This window comes from Rhea pennata, chromosome 12, assembly GCF_028389875.1.
Source record: "Rhea pennata isolate bPtePen1 chromosome 12, bPtePen1.pri, whole genome shotgun sequence".
Lineage (NCBI taxonomy): Eukaryota > Metazoa > Chordata > Aves > Rheiformes > Rheidae > Rhea > Rhea pennata.
Genome location: NC_084674.1, coordinates 23,754,655 through 23,778,529, shown reverse-complemented (window position 1 = coordinate 23,778,529; position 23,875 = coordinate 23,754,655). Strand labels below are relative to the sequence as shown.

The window sequence follows — 23,875 nt, the reverse complement described above, 5'->3', positions numbered from 1 at the left end:
CCCCAGACCAGCCCTTCCCAGAGAAAGGGGGCAAAGCCCAGACCTTGCAGAGCCGTGCCTAGGAGGAGGACAGAGGCATGTGCAGGTATCACCACCTGGGTGGCTTAGTCTGGTAGCTGGTACAAGCTGCTGGATTGGAATTCAAGAGCAACGGCAGCAAATCCTGCGCTAGAACCGACACAGTTGAATTTTATGAATGAACTGAAGTTTCTTTTCTTTGTTCTCTACCAGCTATTTATAAAATCCCCTCTGATATCCATAAAGCACTATGGCAGCTTTAGCTCATTTTGCTGCCTGCATGTTCTTGTACTTTGCCTATTTTTGCTGCGTTCTGCTGCCTCTAATCTTTTACATTCACAATAGTAACACTTTTTAAAGCTCCTCAAGGTCAAGAAAGTCCCTAACAAAGGCATGTTAGGGCAGTTATTGATCTTTTCTCAGTCTTTCCCAGAACGTCTCTGAACTGTGAAACCTCAGTCAGGAGATGGAAAGTTACTCAGGCTTTTCCCACATTGGCGAGTTTTAAAATTCACGGCACCCGATTCATGAGAATATCAGATCCTCTCGGAGCGACAGCCGTGTATTTCTGTCTCCGTGTACGTTCTGCAAGGTTGCGGTCCCCTCCATCTAATCAAGGGCAGCGTGAAAGCAGCTGGTTTCTGAAGGATGAATCTGTTTCAGCACAGTCTCATGAACAGAATATTATCCATGGCCATATGCAAAGACTACCAAAGCACAGTAAGGGGCAGGACATGACATTAAGAACTGAGCATATTACATGGACAAGAAGTCCAAGAAAGAGCATTTCTCTGCACTTTCCAGGAAACAGCATGATCAATAACCGTACAGATAAAGTTTCACAACCAATTAAAGCAAAACTGAACCCATACTGCTACCTAATGGGGCAATCGCGCTCTCCTCCCCAACTTCTAATCAAGCCACTCAGTGAAAACCAAGCCACTGGTCACAGCGAGGAATGCCAATTTAATTCATGGCAAGCCACTGCACAGCTGCACTAGGCAAAAATTTGCCTGCAGCACTCCACCAGAACATTTACCTGTGCATCTTATTTATTTATGCTGTTTTTTGAAAGAACGTCACGGTGCCTGTGCATCGCACACCTGCAGGACCCAACGTAGCAAGAGAAGCAGCTCCCTATCCTGCACAGAGGTCATTTATCCAAACTGCTGGCACAGCAGCTACTTGTACTCTTGGATGCCGTCAAGAAGGACTACAGCAGAGGTGCAGGCAGGTATCAGAGCTGCCCCGACACCCTCCTGACGTCCAGCATTGCCGGCTGACCCACAGCAGCAACGCTGATTCCCCCTAAGCCAAAGGTCTCTGCACCATGTAATCCACAGCGTGCCTTCAGGCTTCATTCTCACACATACCCGCTGGCCTTCCCGGCGAAAAAACTCAAATGAACACCTTGCCATTGCTAGCCCAGACAGCTTAATAGCTCAACAGCATAACGAACGCAACAGATAGTGACTCCGAGTCCTACAGCACAGCAAACGTGCTCTAGAAAACCAGATTGTCATCAAAGGCAGAATCAGTCACTTCAAATACGCTTTCATTTAGAAGCAAAGAACACAGAAATCCCTCACCTTGCTCAGTTACCGTCATCCCTGTGAATGTACAACTTGGTTTTATGAGCCATTGAAAAGAATCTGTAAGTGCAGGCAACAGCTTCCCCCGAAGCATTAATCAGAACTGTTTACATATGGCTGGCATTTGTCCATTAATACTATAATTGCATCTAAAGGAAGAAAGGAATTGGGAGCTCAAATTTTCTGGTTAAAGCAAGGCGCTGCCGTTCCTAAGCTAATTTTCTAAATGGCCAGACTCTGACAGCAGCTTCAGCAAGAAGTTCATTATTTGGACTAGTCAGAGAAGCTCTAAAGACGTGACAAGTAGAAAACAAGAGTCTGACACAGAAACAGAGCTAATATCTAAGGGGCTTCTCCATGCCACGCAGCAGAAGTCGGAGCACTCCACGGGAGCTGTGATAACCGGAACGTGGATTTCCTGGGCGAGACGAACACGGAAGCTACACTGCAGCCACTTTCTGGGACTTCACTCTTAATTCAGACAAAGCCACTCAGCTACAGACGATAACGGAAAACCAGCTTGACTTTGGACCCCCCCAGTTCTTTTGAAAGGAGCCTCGGCAGTTTTGCGAGCCCGTTGTGGGACCTGGGATTGCTCCTACCCTTGCCCAGCGGAGCAGAGCCCCGTCGCCCTGGCTCGCTGAGGCAGCTGGCAGGGTTAATTACAGCAGGTTAAGAAGCAGAGGAAACTCCTGAGTCACAGCAAGCTCTTAATTACCAATTCGTAAAGGGATTTGAGGGCTCACACAGCAAAGCCGACTCATGTCACACCGTCATACGCAGCTCACTCATTTTGACTTAAGTATATATGACTGACCTGAATATTTATACCTCACCCATCCTCTGCTGCTGGTCTCAGAGCTGCTTTGGGTCCAATGGCAAGTTCCTAGCTCTAAAATAATTTGCGGTTTCCCAGGGGGGTTAAAATTTTGACGAGGCGTTGCTGCTTGCTCGTACGAGCTCCTTTGCCAGATCTTCATGGCAAGGCAACAGTTAAACCCACAGCAAGAGCAGGTTATCCCCTGAAAACTGAATGCAGAAGTGACAACAGCCAGCTGTGAACACTGACTAGCAGCACGATCCCACCTAGGAAAAGGGCTGTCCTAACAGAGGGAACAAATTTGTAAAAAATAAAATAAAATAAACCCCATGGTCTCTATGAAAATTCAGAGGAAAGCTATCTATTAGTCTACTCTGTGGTCCACACTTTCTGCCACATCTTCCTCCTAGAGGTGGTAAGAAGGTAACTCCATGGTCTAACCTTATATCCACCTCTTAACACTGCACCTATTTCTTCTCTCCCTGGAGCAAGCATGGGGGAGAACAAGATCCCAAGATCATCCCATCTCACCAGGCTGAGGCAGGAGAAGATCAAATTCTTCGGACAGAGCCTCTCGCATCCAGCCACAGCCCCGAGGATCACGAGCTGCTACTGCCCTGCCAAGCTGTCATTGCCAAGATTCCTGATTTAAGGGGAAAATAAGCCTTAAAGGGGTGCTGACAGGGGGGTGACTGATAACAGCTGCTCCCTGTTACATCAGGAAAAGGAAAGCATGTTTTCTCAGTACCCTTCGGCCCTCTAAGCCCACTGGTAATAAAAGAACTTGATTCCTGTAAAAAATGACGCACGTTAGCTTTAAACGACTGTCCCTGCTTGTCACACGTTTGCCTCTCTCACCACACACATGCAGCTGTTTGGGAAAGGCTTTATATATGGAGCACCACGTTTCCGCCTAAATTCTTCCTTTCAGGAAGGACAAACTGTCCTCCCATCTTCCCACGGCCATGGAGGCTGAGCGGTCCGGACTCCTCCTGCTCTGTGCTTTAGGCACAGCAGCACAGTCTGGGTACGGCCCTCTTCTGAAGTTGGTTCCTACGAGTAGCTTCGCCCCAGCGCGATGTGCCCCTGGTCGTTTCCCGCACGGGGCTCTTTGCAGCGACAGAGGTGCTCTCAGGCTTCTTCAGACCTTTCTATCCACCCAGAGAAAGGGGAAGGTGCTGCGCAGGAGCTGTGTGCGCAGTTCAGGACAGGAGCTGGCGCTTCCGCCCTGGGATGGCGCTGAGCGGGTGGCACTCTCTTGACCCTACTAATCCTCTTTGACCAGGAGGTACTGGCTAATTACATTCCCAGCGACAGCAGGTACCCTCTGAAGGGGGCTGGGAGAGCAGGAAGAATCTCACACGGTGAGTTGAACACGGATCCCTACACAAGCGGCTGCCTGTGCATCGTGGTCTAAGCGACCCTGCTTGAGCAGGGGGCTTGGACTAGATGATCTTCAGAAGTCCCTCCTAACCTCAACCATTCTGTGATTCTCATCTTCAGCAAAAGGCAGGTCAGGCAGGAGTCTAGTGAGCGCAGCAGATCGGCCCCAAAACACCCTGCCGTTCGCAGCCAAGACCAATGCTCCTTGCCATTCTCCTTTTCAACTTCTAAAAAGTATGTATGTATGTGCTGACATTGAAATCATTCAGACTTGAAACCCTTCCTCAGCCTCCATTCTCTAATCCATCCTCCAGTTGCCGGGAGCTACACCATGTTCTATTGAAAGGCTGATCTAATGGAGTTTTTTCATCTAACTGAATACTCTTTTTTTGCAGGCATTCCTGCCTGTAGCCAAATGCAAGAGCTGCAGCATTTGCTTCTGCAAGTAGGGCAGGCTCCGCTCCGTTCAATACCACCCTTTCTCTATCAGTATCATTTCAAGCCCAAGTGGTTCGCATATTCCCTGGGAGCTGTTCTGTTCAGGGCCCAATTTTGCCCAGTAGGTGGTCTTGGATGTTGATGGAAAGAGAGGAGCCAAGGCTTTTTGCAAAGTATCTGGTACGGTGATTCACAAGCTCTTTGTAAGAAAACCTCTAAAATGGGCTTATTTGTAACACTGACACCTGGTTGAGGCCCCCACAGTAATGGCCAGAAAGAAAACATACCCCATGAAAGACCCAAACAGATGCTGTTCTCAGTTTTTGTTTACTTGTGATATCAAATACGGATAATGAAGAATGTAATGGTATTTACTGATGAGGCTAGATAGGGAGATGTAGCACACCTGCTGGAGAGCACAAAAGTTATAAAAAAGATTAAGGAGGCGTTAGAAGTAGGGAAGACCAGCCAGTGCCTCAGACTGGAAAACCTTTAAGCATTCAGGAGGAAAGAGAGACTAGACCAGCAGCAATGCTGGAACAGTCCTAACGCAGCGGGGGCAACGCCGGGCAGACAGCACGCATGGGCTGCCCATGCAGCATCGCAAAGCAGAGCATGGCTCAGCCTAGCACCCGTGGGAACTGCCAAAAGGCTACACGGGGGCTTCTGGCAGACAACCCATCCGCAGTTAATCACCCATCAGAAGCTCATCATCTGCCCCATTTCCATTTCTCCATAACCTTTCTGAAACACCTTGGGGGAGCCTCCACGCGGGACCAAAAAGTTAATGTGGCCACATCATAGGGAGAGGAAATTATGCCCCAGGGCCAGGGCCTCGCACTGAGAAAATTGCTTTGCAAAGGGGCAGTGGGACTGGACAAGCAGCAGGGTCTCTAGCTGCATGGTAGTATAAGCACTTGCTTTTAAAGTGAGCTGTGATCACCCTCGTGCCCCGAAGTTACACCCAAGCACGACTTAAAAGGAACAGCAGCTAAAACAGGGTGGTAAGTGCTAGCACAACTAATCTGCCTTCATGAAAGACATTTGCTCTCCTCATCAGTTCAGCAGGACTTTAAGTATCCACCCACCACAGAGCGGTCCCTGCAAGACTGCTACTGCACTGACTTTGCCGGGTACCCTCTCGGAGACAGCAGCCTTGCTCCATCCCACCTCCAGTCCCTGCTGCTGCAAAATCCCTCCCTAACTCTCCCCTTCCAGCACCGTGTCCCTGTTAAAGCACTGCGTGTGCAAAATGGTTCTTACAAAAAGGCTTCTGCAGAGCGTGGGCCTTTTGGGGTCCCTTTCACTCACTTCTGACTGGCAGAAGTATGGAGTAAGCAAGAAAACAAAAGCACTATCTTAGGTTGCAGAGACGAACATGTTCTGTTCCTGAAAGAGGGATTATGGCCCCGTATAGCTGGTACTAGAAATGAGTAAAAGGACCCTGCTGAATGTAACGCATCCTTTGGATGTCCCTGCCTTGTATTCAGGGATCAGCAACAGTCTTCAGCAAAACGTGTCACAGCTCCTATTTCAGTCTGGTTAATTAGGCAAAGGGGCATCCTGCCATGTTTATTTAGTAACACAACATGCATAGTTCATTCAGTGCTTAATACAAAACCACTGGAGTCAACTGGGGTCAGTTAGGGTTACAGGGAATGCATCACGCAGTGCAGGGCAATCACGCTCCAAACCAGGTCTTGCCAGATCATCTGCTTGCTCCCTTGGCAGACTCTGCTGCAAACAGGAGCTATTTCTTAACTCCAAAGTGAAATGGCTCAACAGCCCTTCTTCCTGCAATGGAAACTTCATTCCTACCAGCACAACCAACAGGCAGAGGTTGTAGCACAACGGCAATGTAGCAGCGCCCTAAAGAACAGGCTCTGATTTAGTGCAAATAGGACCATGAGCTGTTTCCAGAAGCAAGATTCCTGTAGGAGGTATGACGAGGTGGGAGGTACCTTCAGTTCTGCTCTGTTAATCCACATAAACAGCGTGTTCAAAGCTAGTTAATGTGTATCAAGGCAAGCAAGAGAACCGGAGGTCAGGCACAACATTCACAACGTTTGGTCTTCCTTGTCACCACAGCCTCTTTCTTACCTCTTAGTCAACAGCAGCCTCCAGAGCCGCAGGCCACCACAACCTACATGCTTCTGGAAAGCACTGCTCAAATGCCATACATGTATCTGAATTTGGGGCCTATCTCTCCAGCTGTCCTAGCCCTCATTGTATGATCCTGGCTCTAAGAGCCAGGGTCAAAGGAAAGCCAGTTCTGCCACAGGACAGACTGTGCTGGTGCCCCTCGCAGGACCTCAGGGTTCAGAGGTGTGACACAGCTGCCCGGTGGCAGGCTGGAAGAGCCTCTTGAACTACCCTTTAGCTGGACCACACTACATGAGCACTCATATCGTTCCAGTGTAAAGAAAACGAGGGAAGATCCAGTCACCTTCAAGATCTGCGTAAGAAATCTACTTCTCTAGATAAGGACAAGGTGAAAAAAACACCTACAAATGCATGTTTCTCATGAAAAGGACATGGCGCTGAGTTTTGCAACCTTCTGATGCCAATAAAAGTATTTCACTGGCAGAAAAAAAGAGCTGTCTTAATCCAATGGCCAGGCCCTGGTATATCTAAAAGACATCACGATCTTTCACCCATATGCCTAGCAGTTCTGTGAGAGCAGTCATAGCTGAGCAATGCTGATCTGAAGAACCACTTGCCCTAGACAAATCTTGAGCACAGCAGTTTCCAGCACAGAGGGAGAGTGATAGGAGAGAAAGCCCTTGCCTGATTCATCTCCCACATAATTCTGGTATTCAGGGAAAGAGCTCATCTGCTCCTTTTCCACCTTGTACCACCTGGAAACAAAGGAAGCCGTTTCCTTTTAGCAGCCTGATACCTACTCAATTCAGCCAACGTCTCCACAGAAAACAGCACTTTTAATATTTTCTTCTCTTTTACTAGGTTTGAATGTGCTCAGCTGAAATGTTAGGGAAAATGCAGCTCCTTAGACACCCTCTATAATGCAGCGGGGAAGTGGGAGGGGAAGGCAGAGACCCAGAGTCCCCAATTCCATCTTTAGATCAGGAGTGGGATGGATATGAGAATATCACCAGTAAATAATATCAATCTTTCAAGGGAGATCAGAAGTTTTAGGGGACTGCAGAGAGAGGCAAAAGCCTTTCCTGCCCCCCATTCACCTAATACTCTGTTTCTAGAAGACTCCTGCTCCTGGCAGGGATTGGAGCACAAGGGGCTCCCACAAGCAAAGGGGGATGTTGCTGGATGCCGTCCTCCTTTCCTGCATCCAAAGGAGGCACCCAGGGGCCATCCAAGCCCCACAAATGTCTCCGGCTCCAGGAGAGCTCCCAGACAACTCAAAAAGGGAACAAGAACCAGAGGTGAACAAGGTTTTCTAGCAGCAGGTTCCCCCAAGGAGGCATTACGGTGGGAGGCAGTCCAGAGGCGCTTTAACTCCTACTCTATTAATCAACACAAGCAACTAGAGCAAGGCACCGCTGCTGTGAAGGGCCTTCGTTCCCAGCATAGGACAGGCAGCCACAGAGATAGCTGAACCACAACCCGTTGGTTGGGCTCAGAGGCTTTGGCAGGTGCTCTTGGACATTGCCTCCTAATAAGGGGCAGCCTGCAAGCTCAAACAGCAATGAGAAGCACTATTAGTTCAGGAAAAGGTGTTAGTCTTGCTGAACTGCTGACAGCTATCATCAGGAAAGGTATTTAAGAACTACTCCAAATTCATTAACACCTGCAGGAGGCTTTCTGTCTCATATTCTGCCAATCATTGCTGAGTGGTCATGACAGCAGTAGGTAGACTCTAGAGCTGCCCTCTGAGCTGCACTGCAGTGTTGCCTCTGGGCAGGACCCTATTTGTCATATCCAATTCCTATCTTCTTGTACCTACACGGGCGCAGACCACTTTCTGAATTTCACTTTGAATTTTCTTCCCTGTGTTTTGTAACGATTGTCATATGGCAACATCTCCTAGATTCTAAGCACGAGGGGGAAAAGAAGGTGATCAGTAGTAGTCAGCAGGGATTCAGCAAGTGGAAATCATGCCTAACCAATCTGCTAGCCTTCCGTGATGCATCGACTAGCTGGGTAGATGAGGCGAGAGCAGTGGATGTTGTCTCCCTTGATTTCAGCAAGGCTTTTGACACTGTCTCCCAAAACATCCCCATACGTAAGCTCAGGAAGTGTGGGCTAGATGAGTGGACAGTGAGGTGGACTGAGAACTAGCTGAATGGCAGAGCTCAGAGGATTGTGATCAATGGTGCAGAATCTAGTTAGAAGCCTGCAGCTAGAGGTGTCCCCAAGGGTCGGTACTGGGTTCAGTCCTGCTCAACTTATTCATCAATGACCTGGACGAAGGGACAGAGTGCAAGTTTGCCGATGATACAAAACTAGGAGGAGTGGCTGATACACCTGAGGGCTGTGCTGCCATTCAGAGAGACCTGGACAGGCTGGAGAGATGGGCGGAGAGAAATGTCATGAAGCTCAATAAAAGCAAGTGCAGGGTCCTGCATATAGGGAGAAATAACCCCACGCACCAATACAGACTGGGGGCTGACCTGCTGGAAAGGAGCACTGCAGAGGACCTGGGAATCCTGGTGGACAAGATAACCATGAGCCAGTCATGTGCCCCTGTGGCCAAGAAAACCGATGATATCTGGGGTGCATTAGGAAGAGTGTTGCCAGCAGGCTGAGGGAGGTGATCCTGCCCCTCACTCCAGGTGAGGCCACACCTGGAGTACTGTGTCCAATTCCAGGCTCCCCAGTACAAGAGAGATAGGGAACTCCTGGAGGGAGTCCAGTGTAGGGCTATGAAGATAATTAGCAGATCAGAACATCTCTCCTATAAGGAAAGGCTGCGAAAGATGGGCCTGTTCAGCCTGGAGAAGAGGAGACTGAGAGATCTTATCCTTGTACACAAATATCTGAAGGGAAGCTGTGAAGAGGATGGGGCCAGGATTTTTCAGTGGTGCCCAGTGACAGGACTAGAGGCAACAGGCACAAACTGAAACACAGGAAGTTCAGTCTAAACATGAGGCAAAACTACTTTACTGTGAGAGCGACAGAGCAAGGACCAGGCTGCCCACAGAGGTTGTGGAGTCTCCTTTTCTGGAGATATTCAAAACCCTCCTGGATGTGATCCTATGCAATGTGCTCTAGGTAACCATGCTTGAGCAAGGGTTTGGACAAGATGATCTCCAGAGGTCCCTTCCAACCTCAAGCATTCTGTGATTCTGTGATCAACATGTGGCAGGGGTCCTGCTTTTATCATCATTTAACAATAGTCTCATCTCCATCAGCAGACTAGCACATCTAGCCTAGCTCAGCTCCTCCAAGAGGACTAGCTTGTTTTCAGCTGTTAGTATTTGCTGATATCAGTACTAGAATAATTTTTCCTCATTTTCCACTGCCATTAGCCCACCGGAACCAACACAACTCAGCTGCAGCTTAGTCCAAAGCCTCTCAGCACAGCTGGTCTGCAGAGAGAGGCCAAAGTCTCCCCCCATCTTTCTGCAGAGCAAGCCTCTGTTACAGGGGGACCCTCTTTTAAGGATGACCTGCAATACAAAATTAGGAGCAATTCTTTCTGGCTATTTGTGCTATAGACCGCCAATTGCTTTGCAGTGGAGTGGAGTGGGAGTGCTCAGAAACTATCGTGTAAGGCTAGTTAGCCTGAGCTGAAGCAATCTGCCTGCGGTACTTGGTACCGCACTGCAGTGCCTCCCCGCAGGGATGCAACCTCCCTGGCAAGGCGAACAGCATCGGAGCACAGTTTGGTGACTCATTCTTTTCCCCAACTCCCTTGCCACTTGCTGAGAAAGAGGGATAACGGGGGCTGGACCAGGTTAGGCCATCTTCCTGGCCTCCTTCCACAGTAAGTGTAGCCCCAGGACTCATGCCTGGCTGCCATCCCAGTGCACCAGCACCCTGCTTGCCACAGCCATCCCTCCTTCATTCCAGGGTCACCCTAGCAGCTTGTCCACTGCCCACATCCTATTACCCAGAGCCCTCTTCTGCTCTGATGCTCTTGGCCCTCCACCCTCTCTTCCCCTAACACTCCTCATCTCAGTGTCTCTCTAATCACACTGCTCCTTTGCAGTCTCCTTCCTTCTTCCCAAAGATCCTCTCTGGCCATACACCCATTGCGAGGTTCATCTTAGCTACTTGTAGTGACTATTCTGCAACAGCTGGGATGAATTTTGAAGTCAGCCCTTGTTAAAGCATTAAGATTAATGTGTATCAGGATACCATTTGTCCTGGGCATTACGCATGACACTAACAAGGACTAGAGGTCCTTACAGGGAAGGAGTGCTGTCAGCACTTCCTCCTCATCAGTCACCTTACAGGCAGCAGGAACAGCAGGCTACTGCCAAAACCAGCAGGCCATGGCACTGCAGGGTATGCTGACACCTCTGGGCACACCCTGCAGTACCTTGGGCAGGAGGTTGTCCCTGTGGGATCTGCAGCAAGACACCCCTGGGCTGGTCCTGATGGTGCTCTGGGGGAAGCATTGCAGACAGGTAGTTATTTGGCCTCCAAGCTTTTCGGAAAGGAGGGCACTCAACAGCAATGTAGATGCCTCCACTGATACTAAGTCTGGTATCTATATTGCTAATATATTCTCTCCTGCATACTTTGTTCTTTTCTGGGACTCATTTCTTCAATTTCTTCATATCCCAGCTTACGTCTGGGGGTCAACAAGAGTACAGATATGTCATCCAGCACCTGCAAGCAGTATGAGTGTCAGAATTTATGTTTTCCACTAAGCTGTAACAGTCTGCATCAGTATCAGCCTCCCTCAGTGGAAGTTAATTAGTGCATCTCTGGCAGTGAAGACAATCTATATAGTCAAAATACTTGTCCTGTATCAGAACAGAAACATTACTTTTTTTTTTTTTTTTACCTGTACAATTAAATGTTTTTGCCTTGAAACTATAATCACATGCAGCTCATCCCCAATACAGTGACACAAAGCCTTGACTACTTGCTGAAACAGCAATGATGTAGCATTTGGGAAAAAATTTATATTCTTTTACCATTGTTTTGCAGCACAACTTCGTCCTTCCTCTGAATGAAAACCAGGTCACTGTGGTCCATGCGCTTTCCTCCTCTCCCAAGGTTTACTGTGACTCACACTATTTGAAGTCAAGGGTGAAGAATTTGCACAAGCTCCAGACGTACACAACGTATTTGCCAGTCTCACCCACAACTCAGGCTCCTGTGAATGTATCAGACCTGTGCTCAAATCTCCTCAGCTTTCACTCAACTTGCAAAGGCCTTTTACACTCAAGGTCCTAATAAAGCAATTAATGGATCAGGCCCTGCTACAACAAAGAGTGAATTCTGATGTTTATATGTGAATCTCAGAGCTTGGGACAAAGCTCATGTGAGCTGTAGCCAAAATACTTCTACTTATGGTCCATCAGATCATAGAGAAATTTTTGAAAAAGATCAAGCAAACCTAAAGCCTAACTGTATTATAAAATATTACAACGTTTCCTTTTTCTCAGAAAGTTTTTGTCAGGAACATTCAGTTCAAGTATTGCATTTATTCCTAAACTCTTTAAAAACTTCCCATAAATCAATCCATCTATTCTAAGCAGGAATAGATCCTATATAAGGGAAAAAAAACACCCAAGACATCACAAAATCCAGGAGGGACCTTGTTGTGGGTCTTAAATTTATGTGAAGGCATGTGGCTACTGCACTGATGAGCAGCAGCATGAAGCCCTAAAACTGATATACTCACGAGGATGAGTTTGCCAAGGATGTCTGAAAATGGTTACTCAAGAACTGAAGGAGCCTAAGTCAGAATTCAATTTTCAAAATTCGGAATTTAATCCTATGTTCTTGGCTACTGACTCCGTAGACGAACACTGCAGAGAAGTGACCTGCCTCTCAGTCATTGCAGAGGGCATGATACTACGAGAAACAACACGACACTCGGTCCTAAACTAAATTAATTCTCTGTGCCAGGTGTCAAGGGGAGAATGGTAAAGTCCTTTCACCAACTCAAGAATTTTCTCGAACTTGGAAAAGCGTCGTTTCCCAAGGATACAGCTACACGGGTTTCTGCCCTACTCAAGCGACTAAATAAAGCCTGGATATCTCATTTTCTCACCAAAATACTCAGGATAGGAAAGAAACAGTACTTAAGTGGTACCTAAGTTTTCCGCTCATGGGTGAATTCTGCACACGGAATGGTTATTAAAAACATACTGCGCTCACTGGTAAATAATTTTCAACTTGTTTCCATTGAGAAGTACAGCTGGAGGTTACATTTCAACATCCCAAATACAGGCACTTTCTATGTAGTTCTATTATGAAAACAGTCATTTTGTGCTGGGAAGATTGCTGTTTTTTTCAGACTCTCACAGCACAAACCTTTCTGAGATTCAACTTTTCAGAATAAAATGACTGTTGGTGGGAACAATGAGCGGAACGTTTCAATCGAAAATGGAATTACGTAAAAGGACACGGCCATCTGACGAGCACAGAAATATAAATAGCAACAGTTTTACACCTCTCTGCACACACTTCATACCTGCTCAGAAAGAGCAGCACTCCTCTGCATTGAATGTGACAGTAAACAGCAGCACAATCCAACAGCTTCAGGAAGTGAAGAAAATTATTAGGTGTAATTGAAACTGCAGGGAAGAGTTATGGACACAAAATGTAATTATTCATGGTGGAACAGAGCCAACATTAGCAATCCTACTTCTAGTCATTTAAAGTTCCCATTAACTTTTCCATGTGCTGATGGTATCAGTTTTATGTCTTAGTGGCTACAAGATGCAGCACTTCCAGAAGAAAGCCCTGGGTGTCCTCCGACAAAGGTCTCCATTAGGGTCTTGAATCACCTGTGGAGGAGCGGGGTAAGGCCTGGTTTGCACCCATACCCAGGTATGTATCACCCATTCCCAGGCCGAGCAGAGACTGATGTAAGGTGCAGTCCAGCATGAAACATGCTGGCATCCTCTTCGCTCTGCTTCCTCCAAGGACAACTCCTTGCCACCAGCCCAAGCGGCTGCCCTTCAGTGTCTCCACTGGCCAGTAAAAACCAAGGTCTCCAAGAACTAGAAGATCTTCCCCCCTAGCTAACCAAGGGAGAGTAGGGCAAGGAGGATGTCCCAGCTAAGTCTCAGTCGCACAACCCTCATCTCTAGGTGTAGCTAGCTAGGAGTGGCTAAAGTGACTTCTTTGGTGCTTTGGAAGATGATCCTAGTGGGCATCACAAAATATCAGAGACCTCCTGAACTGTGGTAGATGGTACTGGGCGTACCTCAGCCCTACCCAGCCCCTTTCCTTTCCTTGCACTCCACCTCAGCAGCCTGCACAACACCCGCTCGGTTCATATCCCGACTGCACCATGGATATCTACACATCCATACTCCACCCAACCTATTTATCTGCCCCGATCCTGCCATCCACAGAGGGCAGGGAAATCCAACTGGCCAGCATGTACCTGCTGATATTAAATTGTCTTGTTGACATCCTGGCTACGTTTTTGCCCCAAATCATTTTCCTTGCACCCTCACTTTCCGAAGCCACACCAAGCTGCAGGACATCCTTTGCAAACATCCTCTGGGCCCTGGCCAAGCTGTACATGGAGTACAGCACCAAGAGAAGGACACTTGACAGGGGGGAGTCTGGCAACGGTGAGGCCTGTTTCTGTTTCCTCATGCTGTCCATTAGCTCCTTGGACACCTCTGGGGAGCAGTAGGTATTGCTGGGTATGTTCTGCTGAGTGTCCCTTATTTCTACATTTCTCATTCACTAACCCTTTCACTTACTGTCCTCTGAAACCATTTCACTTTCTGTACATTCGTCTTTCTATGTTTTCCCTCCTCTTACGACCACCATCAGCACAAGCATAGCAGCACTACCCATGATAGAGTCCCGACCCCCTATTAATGAAGAAATGGGGAGAGACCATCTCAAGAATCCCACATGCTACTTTCTGGAGCAACAGCCAGAGAAAACTGAGACATCTCCTAAGTACAGGCCTTGCAACCTCTTCTTTGGCTTATAGGATCTGGAAAAAGAGAGGCAGAGCTCTGGTTAACTAACATCCCAGTTTTCCAGAAAGCAGCTGCAGGAGCAGCTCTGCAGCAGCCTAGAGCTGCACTGGTGTGTGCTAAGCATCAGCTCAACTCTAAGTTGCTAGTTTTATGTCAGTGGTCTCAGAATAATAAAGCTACATCTGACACATATTATGTTTTATAGATAAGCTAACTTGCTTATAGCTAAGAGAGATTTTCAATATGCTTTCATTAAAAGTCTTCAGAATCTTAAAAAATAATTAATTGAATTTAAAAACGTAACATAGAAGGGTGTAATAGTCCCCTTTTAAGTCTAATCTAACATACTCATCTAATCCAGTGTGGCCAGCTTCCTGAAGTTCAGCTTTCAATCATATCATATAACCACCTCAGTCAAGCACAGAAAGCCTGACCTCCATAGGATGAAATCGCCAAGCACGACCTGCTCACGGCCTCTACAAGCCACAGCAGTGCAGAGCTTTGTGGAAAACATGGATTGTGACCGTGCACAGAGTAACGCTGATTTGCCACCAGACATCACGCACACACTTCCTTAGTCCCGGTTAAGACACTAAGTGCACTTTCAGTTTGAGATGAGTCGTGAACAGTGAGTTACACAAGTGCTCTCCAAAATCTTCTCCATCGCACGCTGCACCAAGTTCCAGCTAGAATCAAAGCCAAAGTCCGTCCTGCAGTACAGTCCATCCATCACCCAGTCACTCTGATGAGATCTGACCAGGTATTTCAGCCTTTTTGCATAAGCCCTTGTGCAAAAACAAGGGCTTGTTTCCAATCCAAGCAGAGCTTGCCCCTAACTGGGGCTTCCCTTTGGAAGGCGCTTGGCTTTGACAAGCTGTTAAAGGCTTTTTAAAACTTTCAAGGAAAATGCACCATTCACGCCCGAATTTAGTGATAACAGCAACAATTTGTATCACACCAAAAGATTCCTGCCCCGCACGCAAGCCCCCTTACCTCCACCAGATGAGGTGTTGGGTTGAAGCCACACATGTTGCAAACCTGCTGCCTACAGGTCGTGCAGGTATTGTAGTTGGAGGGTTCACTGGAGCCCACATTGAGCTCTGCTTTACAGAGGGGGCACAAGACCCTTTCTTTCGGCACTTCCTTTGGCTTGACAACTTGCTCCGGCTTTCCTTGCTTTGCAGCTGGTGCAGTCCCAGCCCTACCCTGTGTCCCAGGTGAAGCACCTGGGGCTTTAAGACCAGCTTCTTTGCTGGCATCACTGAAGACAATTTTTGGAGGCACTTTGCCAGAAGACTGCTGACTTGGAGGGGGGGCCTCTGGCTGGACAGACATAAGTGTGCTTGCCTGGGTCAAGAGAGAAGCTCCAAAGCCAAAGAGCTTCCCCGTGAGACCCTCCTGGGGTTGTTCTTGTGCACCAGCACTGGGGGTTGGAGCTGCAGGTTTTGCTGGGGAGTCTCCCACAGTCTTTCTCTGGTCAGAAGAAGGCTTTGCTTGTTGATGCTGAGGGGAAGACCTCACCACTTCCTGAGGAGCAGCAGGTTTTGGCTGGCCTTGGCTGTGTTGTTCCCTCTGCGGTGTAGCTGGGTGGGGTTTGGGGGGCTCTGGCTGCAGGACACCGGTGCCTTGCCTGGCGCTTGGCTGCATAGTTCCAGGGGGCTTTTCCTGGCCCGCCGTGACCTGGGGCTGAGGCTGGGCTTGTTTGGCGGGGGAGTGGGATGGAGACAGTGAAGGAGAATGTAGCTGCTGCTGGCTTTTGGAGCGAGGAGCCGTGGTCATATCCATCCCCAATGCTCTCTGCATCTGGCAGTTCAAACACAACCATTCTTTCACCTGCGAGACAAAAAGTAGACAGCAAGCAGTGAGTGATGGGCAGACAACAACCATGGCATGGCCCGTGGCAACTCAAGCACACAGTTTCTCCCAGTACCACTGCACTACTAGCGATTTAGCAATGTTGACAGCAACCCTTCTGGGGGCTCCGGTAGGATTGGGTGCTTGTTCCTGCCACCATTAACACTCCGCTCTCCCAGTTTATTTCTGTGGGGCACTAAGCCCTATCCTCAAGGGATTTCACCCCACGATAGAACCTGGAGGAGGAAGGTCCTGAAAAATCGCTCTTTCTCCTGGTAAGGGACTCCCCACCCCCGCAAACCTCAGGCCTTAGAGAGAAGCAGAAAAGCTAATGACAGAGGGAGAGCAAGGGGAGCACGGACTCCCTTCAACCACTCTCTCTTTCTCGCTGCCGGACCCTGTAACACCCTGTCAGCTCTGAGCAAGGCAACCAGAAATCAGAGCTAAAAGCACAAAAACCGGCCAGGCTATTCATACCAGGCTGCATCAGCCCACGCAGGGCCATCTGGAGAGGAGCACAAGCTGAGCAAGAGGAGCACAGCAAAGCCATCCTCCAGGTTACGCTGCTACGACATGCAGGTACAACTGCAATGAGACCCCAGCCCGCCACTGCCAGATACCTCCCGCGGGGAGAAATCTACTCTAACATGCCTGAGACTTCCCAGGGGCTAACGCAGACGGCTTTGCCTCCTTGAGTCAGCTTCAGTAAAGCTCAAATCATTAAGGCTACCTGCGATGCAGATGCCGGCTGGCAGTACTGCAAGAGCCACAGGCTACAAATGCTGGAATCTGTATGATAATCAAGTTTTCCCACCCTCCAGTCTAAAGAGCATGAAGTCACTTAGCACTGCAATCCTTATGGAAAAGCAGAGAGCAGCTTTTCCTTTGGTGATGTTTGCTGGGCAGGCAAAATGCTGGCTTGAGAGAGAAAAAGGTTAATTTTTCACTCTTTAAACAATGAATGAAAAATATAAAGCTCCCTGGCTAAGCAGCGATAAATGAAAGACTTTCCCCTTGAGAGACATTCCCGATGACACGCTAATATCTGAATTAAGTTAATTAAAGAGGCCGTACGAAAGCTGCGAGCCTTCTGATAGGAGGAATCCCTGCGATGCTCAACGGCTGTGCAAATATTAATATATAACACAGTCTGCAGGATAATCAGGTCTGCTTGCAGATGATTTCTCCAAGACGAGCAACACAGTGCCAAAAAGGACCAGAACGTTCCCCGAACTGGAGCTGCGTCAGGCACAGATGGCCTGAATAGCGAGCTGGAAACCCAGAGACTTAAAGGGCTTTAAAGCCGTGTTCCCAGGCTGGGGATTTTAACCAGCCGAGCACCTCTCACGCCCCAGCCCCTCATCTCCGGTACCTGTGTGGTCCTTTGGTCCTGCCAGCTGGAGATACAGGAGCTGCACAACTGGTTTTCCCAACTTGTTTACAACTTTCCAGTAAGATCTTCAAGCACCTTCCCACCCTCTCCCCGTCATGAGCATATTTAACCTGTTCCTGCATATTGAACCATGCGCCGCGCTAAGCTGTCTGCAGAGACACAGTCAGGCTTCTCGGCAGACACCACGATATGAGAGGGCTCGGAGCTAGCCGGAGCTGAGGCGGATTTGCCTTGAACGTCCCTTTGCTAGTGAGCTCCCGAGCTTCAGCTGACGCCTCAGCTCACTCATCCTGCAGTGCCCATCACATCCCGCTCTTCATCCCTGGCTCCACATCATTCATACAGGCTTTAGCTGGCCCCAGACCTACTTTGTTGGTCACACCAGCATCTCCCTCTTGGCCACCGTTCCACTGAGAAGATGGCCTTGAACCAAGGACTGCATTTGGCAAAGCAGAGGGGAGATACAGGCCTGGCAGTGCTCTCAGTGTTCTGGGGCCAATATCTATGGATGGAGTTAAGGAGCCTATGAGGGGGCCCGTGACAGCAGAGGTCATTCCCATGGGTCCAAGAGCTCCCTCCCAAGTCCTGGCCCTGCTCACTGCCTACCACAACCTGCCACGTGCCCTGGAGCAGGGCCAAGAGACAAATGCTGGAGGCCTAGTCTTGCCAGTTCATATCCCAGAGCTTGTTTTTGGTATAGGGCTTCTGAGAAGGGCATCAGACCATGGTCACCACCAGTCACTGACTATTTCACTCATGGCTAAGGAAGAAGCAGCTCAGTTCCTCTTCAGCAATTTTGCATCACATCATTAATTCTCCAAGCCTTTCCAAACTATCTATATTTGGGTTGTTAATATTATTGCTATTTATTAGATTTTGTAATTTCTTGTGGTCTTGCTATTGCTCATCCTGAGCCATAAACCAAAGATGGACAAAATTCCTCACATTATTTTTTGTGTTCACAAGCTTTGGAATTTCTTCTCACCATCCTATTTCGGGAGAGCATCTTCTGAAATCTTGTCAGCTTTGCACACTGTCCCCATCAGCACTGATTAAGGGAGAACCAATCCTTTCTGTTCAGGTTTTCTCTCCCTGCAAAGTTCTCCAGTATCTAAGAAATGCAAATCTTCCCTCTCTGCATAATCTTCTTATCCGCTATTTAAGACCCTATGGCTGGATGGAAATTTGGGAAAGGAGCTCCTCCCAGATCATCGATTTGGTCTATTTGTATCCAGCTTCTCCCCCACACATCTTTTTGCCATTAAGAAAACACTGGCTAGGGGACAGCCACAGCACGCTCTGGCAGATGAGGGGACCACGACTGCAAGATACGTGGCAAAGGACATGTTTCATGCTCTTATGTTTGTACAGTCCATATTTATTGTAGCCCACTACAGGGTTTAGCTTGTTTTCTTGAAAAGGAAAACTACTTTGCTACTCTCCCGCATAAACTTCCAACTTACCCAATTCCAAACTACTCAATAAAATACTAAGGGAATTCAATTAATTGCTCTTGACTGTCTGCTAGTTTTAACAAGAAACAATTATTGCTGGTGCATAATAAACATTTCACAATTGCAGATTTGCTGCTTTATGGCCCTCCCTCCCCACGTCACGCGTCCAGCTGCCTGCTACACCTCCCTTGAAGGCAGCAGTGGATGCAGCTCCCAAAGCACTTCCGCAGTGCAGGAATTGGCCCCTTGCCACACAGGGCTGCAAAATCCTCCCTTCCTTCCCACGAAGAGCCAAGCACGCAAGCCAAATGCGGGTCAGGTATAAGCCTGTCAAGATATTCCCGAACTAAGGGACTTGAGGACAACGTGATAATTGAAGCTCGCTCTCTTTCCACAATAAATGTGGCTTAGAGGTATGCCTGCGAGGTCACTTGCCTGCAGGTACATGCACGTGCATCAACAGCACTTTGTGACCAAGACGAAAACACCCAGGAGGCTTTCAAGCAGGATAGAAACCATGAAATTGGTATCAGTTACTAGATAGGAATTGCTGAGGAACTTGCATTTTGAGGAGCAGAAGAGAAAGCTATAGGGAATATAGCAGGGCACATGCTGTCTCCCCGGCCATCAATAAGCAGAAAAATAGCAAAACTGAAATTACTGAAAACTCATGTTCCAACTCGCATCTTTGCAATGTTAAATTTGCTGCTTGACTCTAAGGATGGAGAGGGGTAAAACTACTCTCTTGAACAGTCTCTATATGAACTAAATATATGTAGTCACATCTACATGTGTATTTGAAACACAGTCTTTTGAACAGTGTTAGACTTGCTTCTCAAAGCCTGCTAATCCCCTTCATCTGACAAAATCTGACTGGAGAAATACTGAAAAATGCAAATAAAATTGGGAGACATATGATGGTTCTAAAAGTAAAACGACTCCACACCGAAGAAAGAACAAAAGTGGGCTAAAAGCATACGCTACTGCTATGCAAAAGGAAGGACACAATTAGAAACACAAAATCAACAACTACCACAGAGTTCAGCACACCAAAAATATCCACTAATGTAAATGAAAAGCTGTGAAGTGCATAAAATGCATGAAAACAAAAGTAGCTGAGGAAAAGACAGTCCCTCAGGGAGAAGTGCTGGGGCAGGAGAAGGGATTTATTGAGCGTATTAGGGACAAAGGCTAGAAAGGACACAGGTCTGTTACTCAATGGAGATGGTAAAGTCGTTTTTGAGACAGGTACGGCAAAAGCGCTGTAATTATTATCATCGAACATTTGGAAAGAAGCAAGATAATAGCCATTACAAGGATGAAACATCTCCAACTTATTAGCAATTGAGGAGAATATCCGACAACATCTACCAGCACTGTGGATAATAAAATTTGGCAGATCTGAATAATTCTGCATCCAAGAGACCTAAAAGAGCTAAGGAAACTGCTGCATACCGATGTTCATTTTTAGGCAATGTTGGTGAACTGGGGAAATTTTAAAAGACTGGAAGAGTCTTTTGTCTGACTATCTAAGGAGGTAAGAATATGGCCTGAATGGGACAGCTGGCCAGACATCTAAGAGAGAAAGATGACACCGGATCCACTTAGTAAAGAACTGAAGGGCAAGCATATATGTCAGCCAACTTGATTTTTTAAGGAAAATGGGTGCCAGCAAGCAAATATGACTTCATTCTTTGCTAAGACTTCATATTTGATATTAGCAATGCACAGAAGCAATATGCTTAATGTCCAGAAGGTGTTTTGACCTAGTAATGCATAAATTTCTGATAATAAAAAAAAAGCATTGTAAAATAGGAAAAGTGAACGTGCTAAATGGATTTCAGAGAGCCTGAAGCTGATGGCTGGAGTAAGAAGATGGCTCAGCCTTGTCTTCCAGTACTAAGAGATTCATTTCAGAATCATGAACAGTTTGAGATCGACATTTTAAAAAGATTAGTAAAATACCAAAGATGATGTAAGGCAGGATCTGTGAAAGTAATTCTAGGAATGGAGAAAATCTCTGAAATGAGATAATTAAAAAAGTCGACCTTTTTAGTTTATCAAAAAGAAGATTAAGAAGTGACTTGATTATGCTATAGAATCATATTCAGAGGAAACAATATTAGGCACTAAAGGGTTCTTAATCAGGCAGAGAAAGGCATAAAAAGAACTAACGACTAGCAGTGGAAGCCAAATATATTAAGCATCATTTTTAACAGCAGATGTTTCTAACCATAAAAAAAAATTATACACATGCTGTTAGGCTCTGTGCAAGCCTATACTGAGGTACAGCTTATAGGCTTTTCATATATAGGATAATTTATACTCATATTGATCTTACAAGCTTTGAAACTTTGAACTATTGAGTCCTTGTCAACATTTGGTATGAATCTGACCCTTGCCCAACATCCAGCACCTGAACCGCTCTGCCCCCCTACACAACACCCAATGCATGAGCCATGATTGACACTAAGGCTTCTGCCTACCAGAGCCTTGCAAAGTCCCAAACCTTCCTCCAACTCTCCCCAAACCCTTCTATTCCCTAATGCTACAGATGGGTCAGCAGCCCACGCCTCTCGCAGAGTGATGGCCACCAGATACATCTCCCTCTGCCAACACAGTCCCACAATTACAAGCACAGGCGATTTGTATATCCCGGCAGGTAGGAAACTTCCACATCAGCACTCCCGTAACAAATTTGCAGATGGGTATAGGCACAGGCCCAGAACAGATGCGAACGCTGATGTTGGTTAGCGAGAACTACGGAGGGCACACGCATGCCGTGCCACTTCCTGACCCGCTGCAGGCCAGCTCGCTGCAGGAGAGCAGTGGCTTGCCTAGGGGCATGCAGAGGGCCAAGAAGCAACCCTGCACATCACAATTTACTCCTTCCTCTAGGAAAAAAAACAAAACAAAACAAACAAACAGAAAAAAAAAACAAGGAAGCCACCTAGTTAAAAACGCCCCAGTGTGAAACAACAGAGGCAGCTTGTTGGGTTTATAAAGCTTCTAAGTTACTCTAATACCACCTATTTTAGGAAATGATGTAGAAACAGGCAGTCCTCTGGATTTGTTACCAAGAGATGCAAGAGAGTCTTGGCTATGTGCAGTCTGCTTTGTTCTACTTGGGTAATCCAATACATCTCTAAAACCATCCTAAGTGTAGAGTTTAGCCTTTGCAGTAAACAAGAGAAGTTTTCAAGTGAGCAGTAAGCAGAAAGAAATAAAGAGAAGTCCAAGATTTCTTCAAGTAAAAATTTAGAATTAAAGAATAATTCTGCATTTTGTGAAGGCTGCAAAACCTTCACTCTTAGACCACAATTTTAGACCACAATTATGGTATGGAAGCAGGCCCAGGCCTTCTGTATAAATCATTGATGGAGATCTGGAGAGGCTTGAGTTTCTTTGGTGGCAAGTGCATGTTACTCATTCCTGCAAAAGGTACAATTTGCAGTTGGCTGGCAGTACCCAGCACAGCCTACAGCAGGATGAACTAGGAGCCAGTCTACGTAATTCCCACAGTAATACTCTTCCAGATAAAGCACACCAGTGTCTACATCTTACTAGACCAGACCAAGTCACCTGAGAAGTGCCTCCCACAATAGTACACATACATGCTTCCACGCACATGCCAGAGCTTGTCCTCTGAGCAGTTTGGGGGTTTGAGCTGGTAGGGACAGCCCAGTGCGGCTCCCTGGAATGAGAACAGCAATGGAACAGGCAAGGCCTGGGCTGCTGCCCATGGACACAGTCAGCAGCCTGGAAGAAAGAACTTGTCCCAGAGTTCCTCTGCCTCTTTCTAGTTGGCTTTTGGAGACCAATATTTTGGCCTCTTACATGGCCTGGAGTTGAACAGCAAAAGCCACACCATCTGAGATTGGCTGGTGGAGTCCACGGCAGACACACTGTTTTGAAGGATTTGGGGAGTTTTTTATTGTTGTTTTTTTTTAAGAAAAAAGAATTACTGCCCACTTCTATAACAACATACGGCCAGTTCCACCAAAAAGGTCATGACAGGAAAACATGCCCCTGTCAACAGGGCTGGTGCACAGTTTGTGCACAGAAGAAATAAGAGTTCTGCAAAACATCCTGGAGAAGGTGGAAGGGTTGTTTATCAGCAAGAGTCTTATTTGGAGGGGAGGGAAGAGGAGGAACATGCATGAAGCAGTACAGATAATATCAGGAGGTGAAGTCTCCTGAGGTATCTCTGTGAGCAGGCCAGGGTTCAAGAGCTTTGGTGTGTCCATGCTCACAGTGCCTGTCAAGACACGACTGAAATGTACACCAGCTATGCTCCTCGCAAACATCCTTATGCAGGGAGGCTGGTCCAGATGGAGAACAGGAGGACGCGAGTGTGGAGGCAGTGTGGGCTGAAATTCCCTGGTCAAAATCTAAAGCACAGTTACACAAGAATCCAAACATACCAGAGGGACTGTACAATTAAAAGTATTTTAATTTTAATATTTTGGCACTTCATTGACAAGAGAATTAGTCTCTAAGGCACTTCTGAAAAAGGCCACCTGATGCTTATCTTTATCTTCAAGCATCTCAATACAAATAAAATCTAGTCCTTCGTACTTCTGCCCAGAAGGGAAAACCATAAAACTGTCAGTAATCATTCTGCTAATGCTTGCCAGAAAATAATCAACGTGTGCTGGCTAGCAAGAGGAACAAACCCCCAAAACTCATCATCTTCATCGCAAACAACAGATGGGGATTCTACATTTGTCCAGAGGATTGAGTTGTGGAACAAGACAGTGCCATTTCATCCTATTAGTCACTTCTTAACCACTTTACCTTATATAAATCTTTGTTTCTTGTTAGTACCCCTGAACTAACATAATGCTTCTAGTGCAAATCCTGGCTATCCT

General features: G+C 47.1%; 1 protein-coding gene across 1 annotated transcript in view; it reads right to left on the bottom strand.

Moving 5' to 3' along the window:
- BSN (bassoon presynaptic cytomatrix protein) overlaps window positions 1-23,875 on the bottom strand; it is a 143,604-nt gene that overhangs the window by 72,066 nt on the left and 47,663 nt on the right. The window contains exons 4-5 of the mRNA XM_062585922.1: window positions 15,929-16,136; window positions 15,297-15,886 (exon numbers count right to left, since the gene is read on the bottom strand). Coding sequence (XP_062441906.1) covers window positions 15,297-15,886; window positions 15,929-16,136 — 798 coding nt within the window. The remainder of the gene's footprint in view (window positions 1-15,296; window positions 15,887-15,928; window positions 16,137-23,875) is intronic.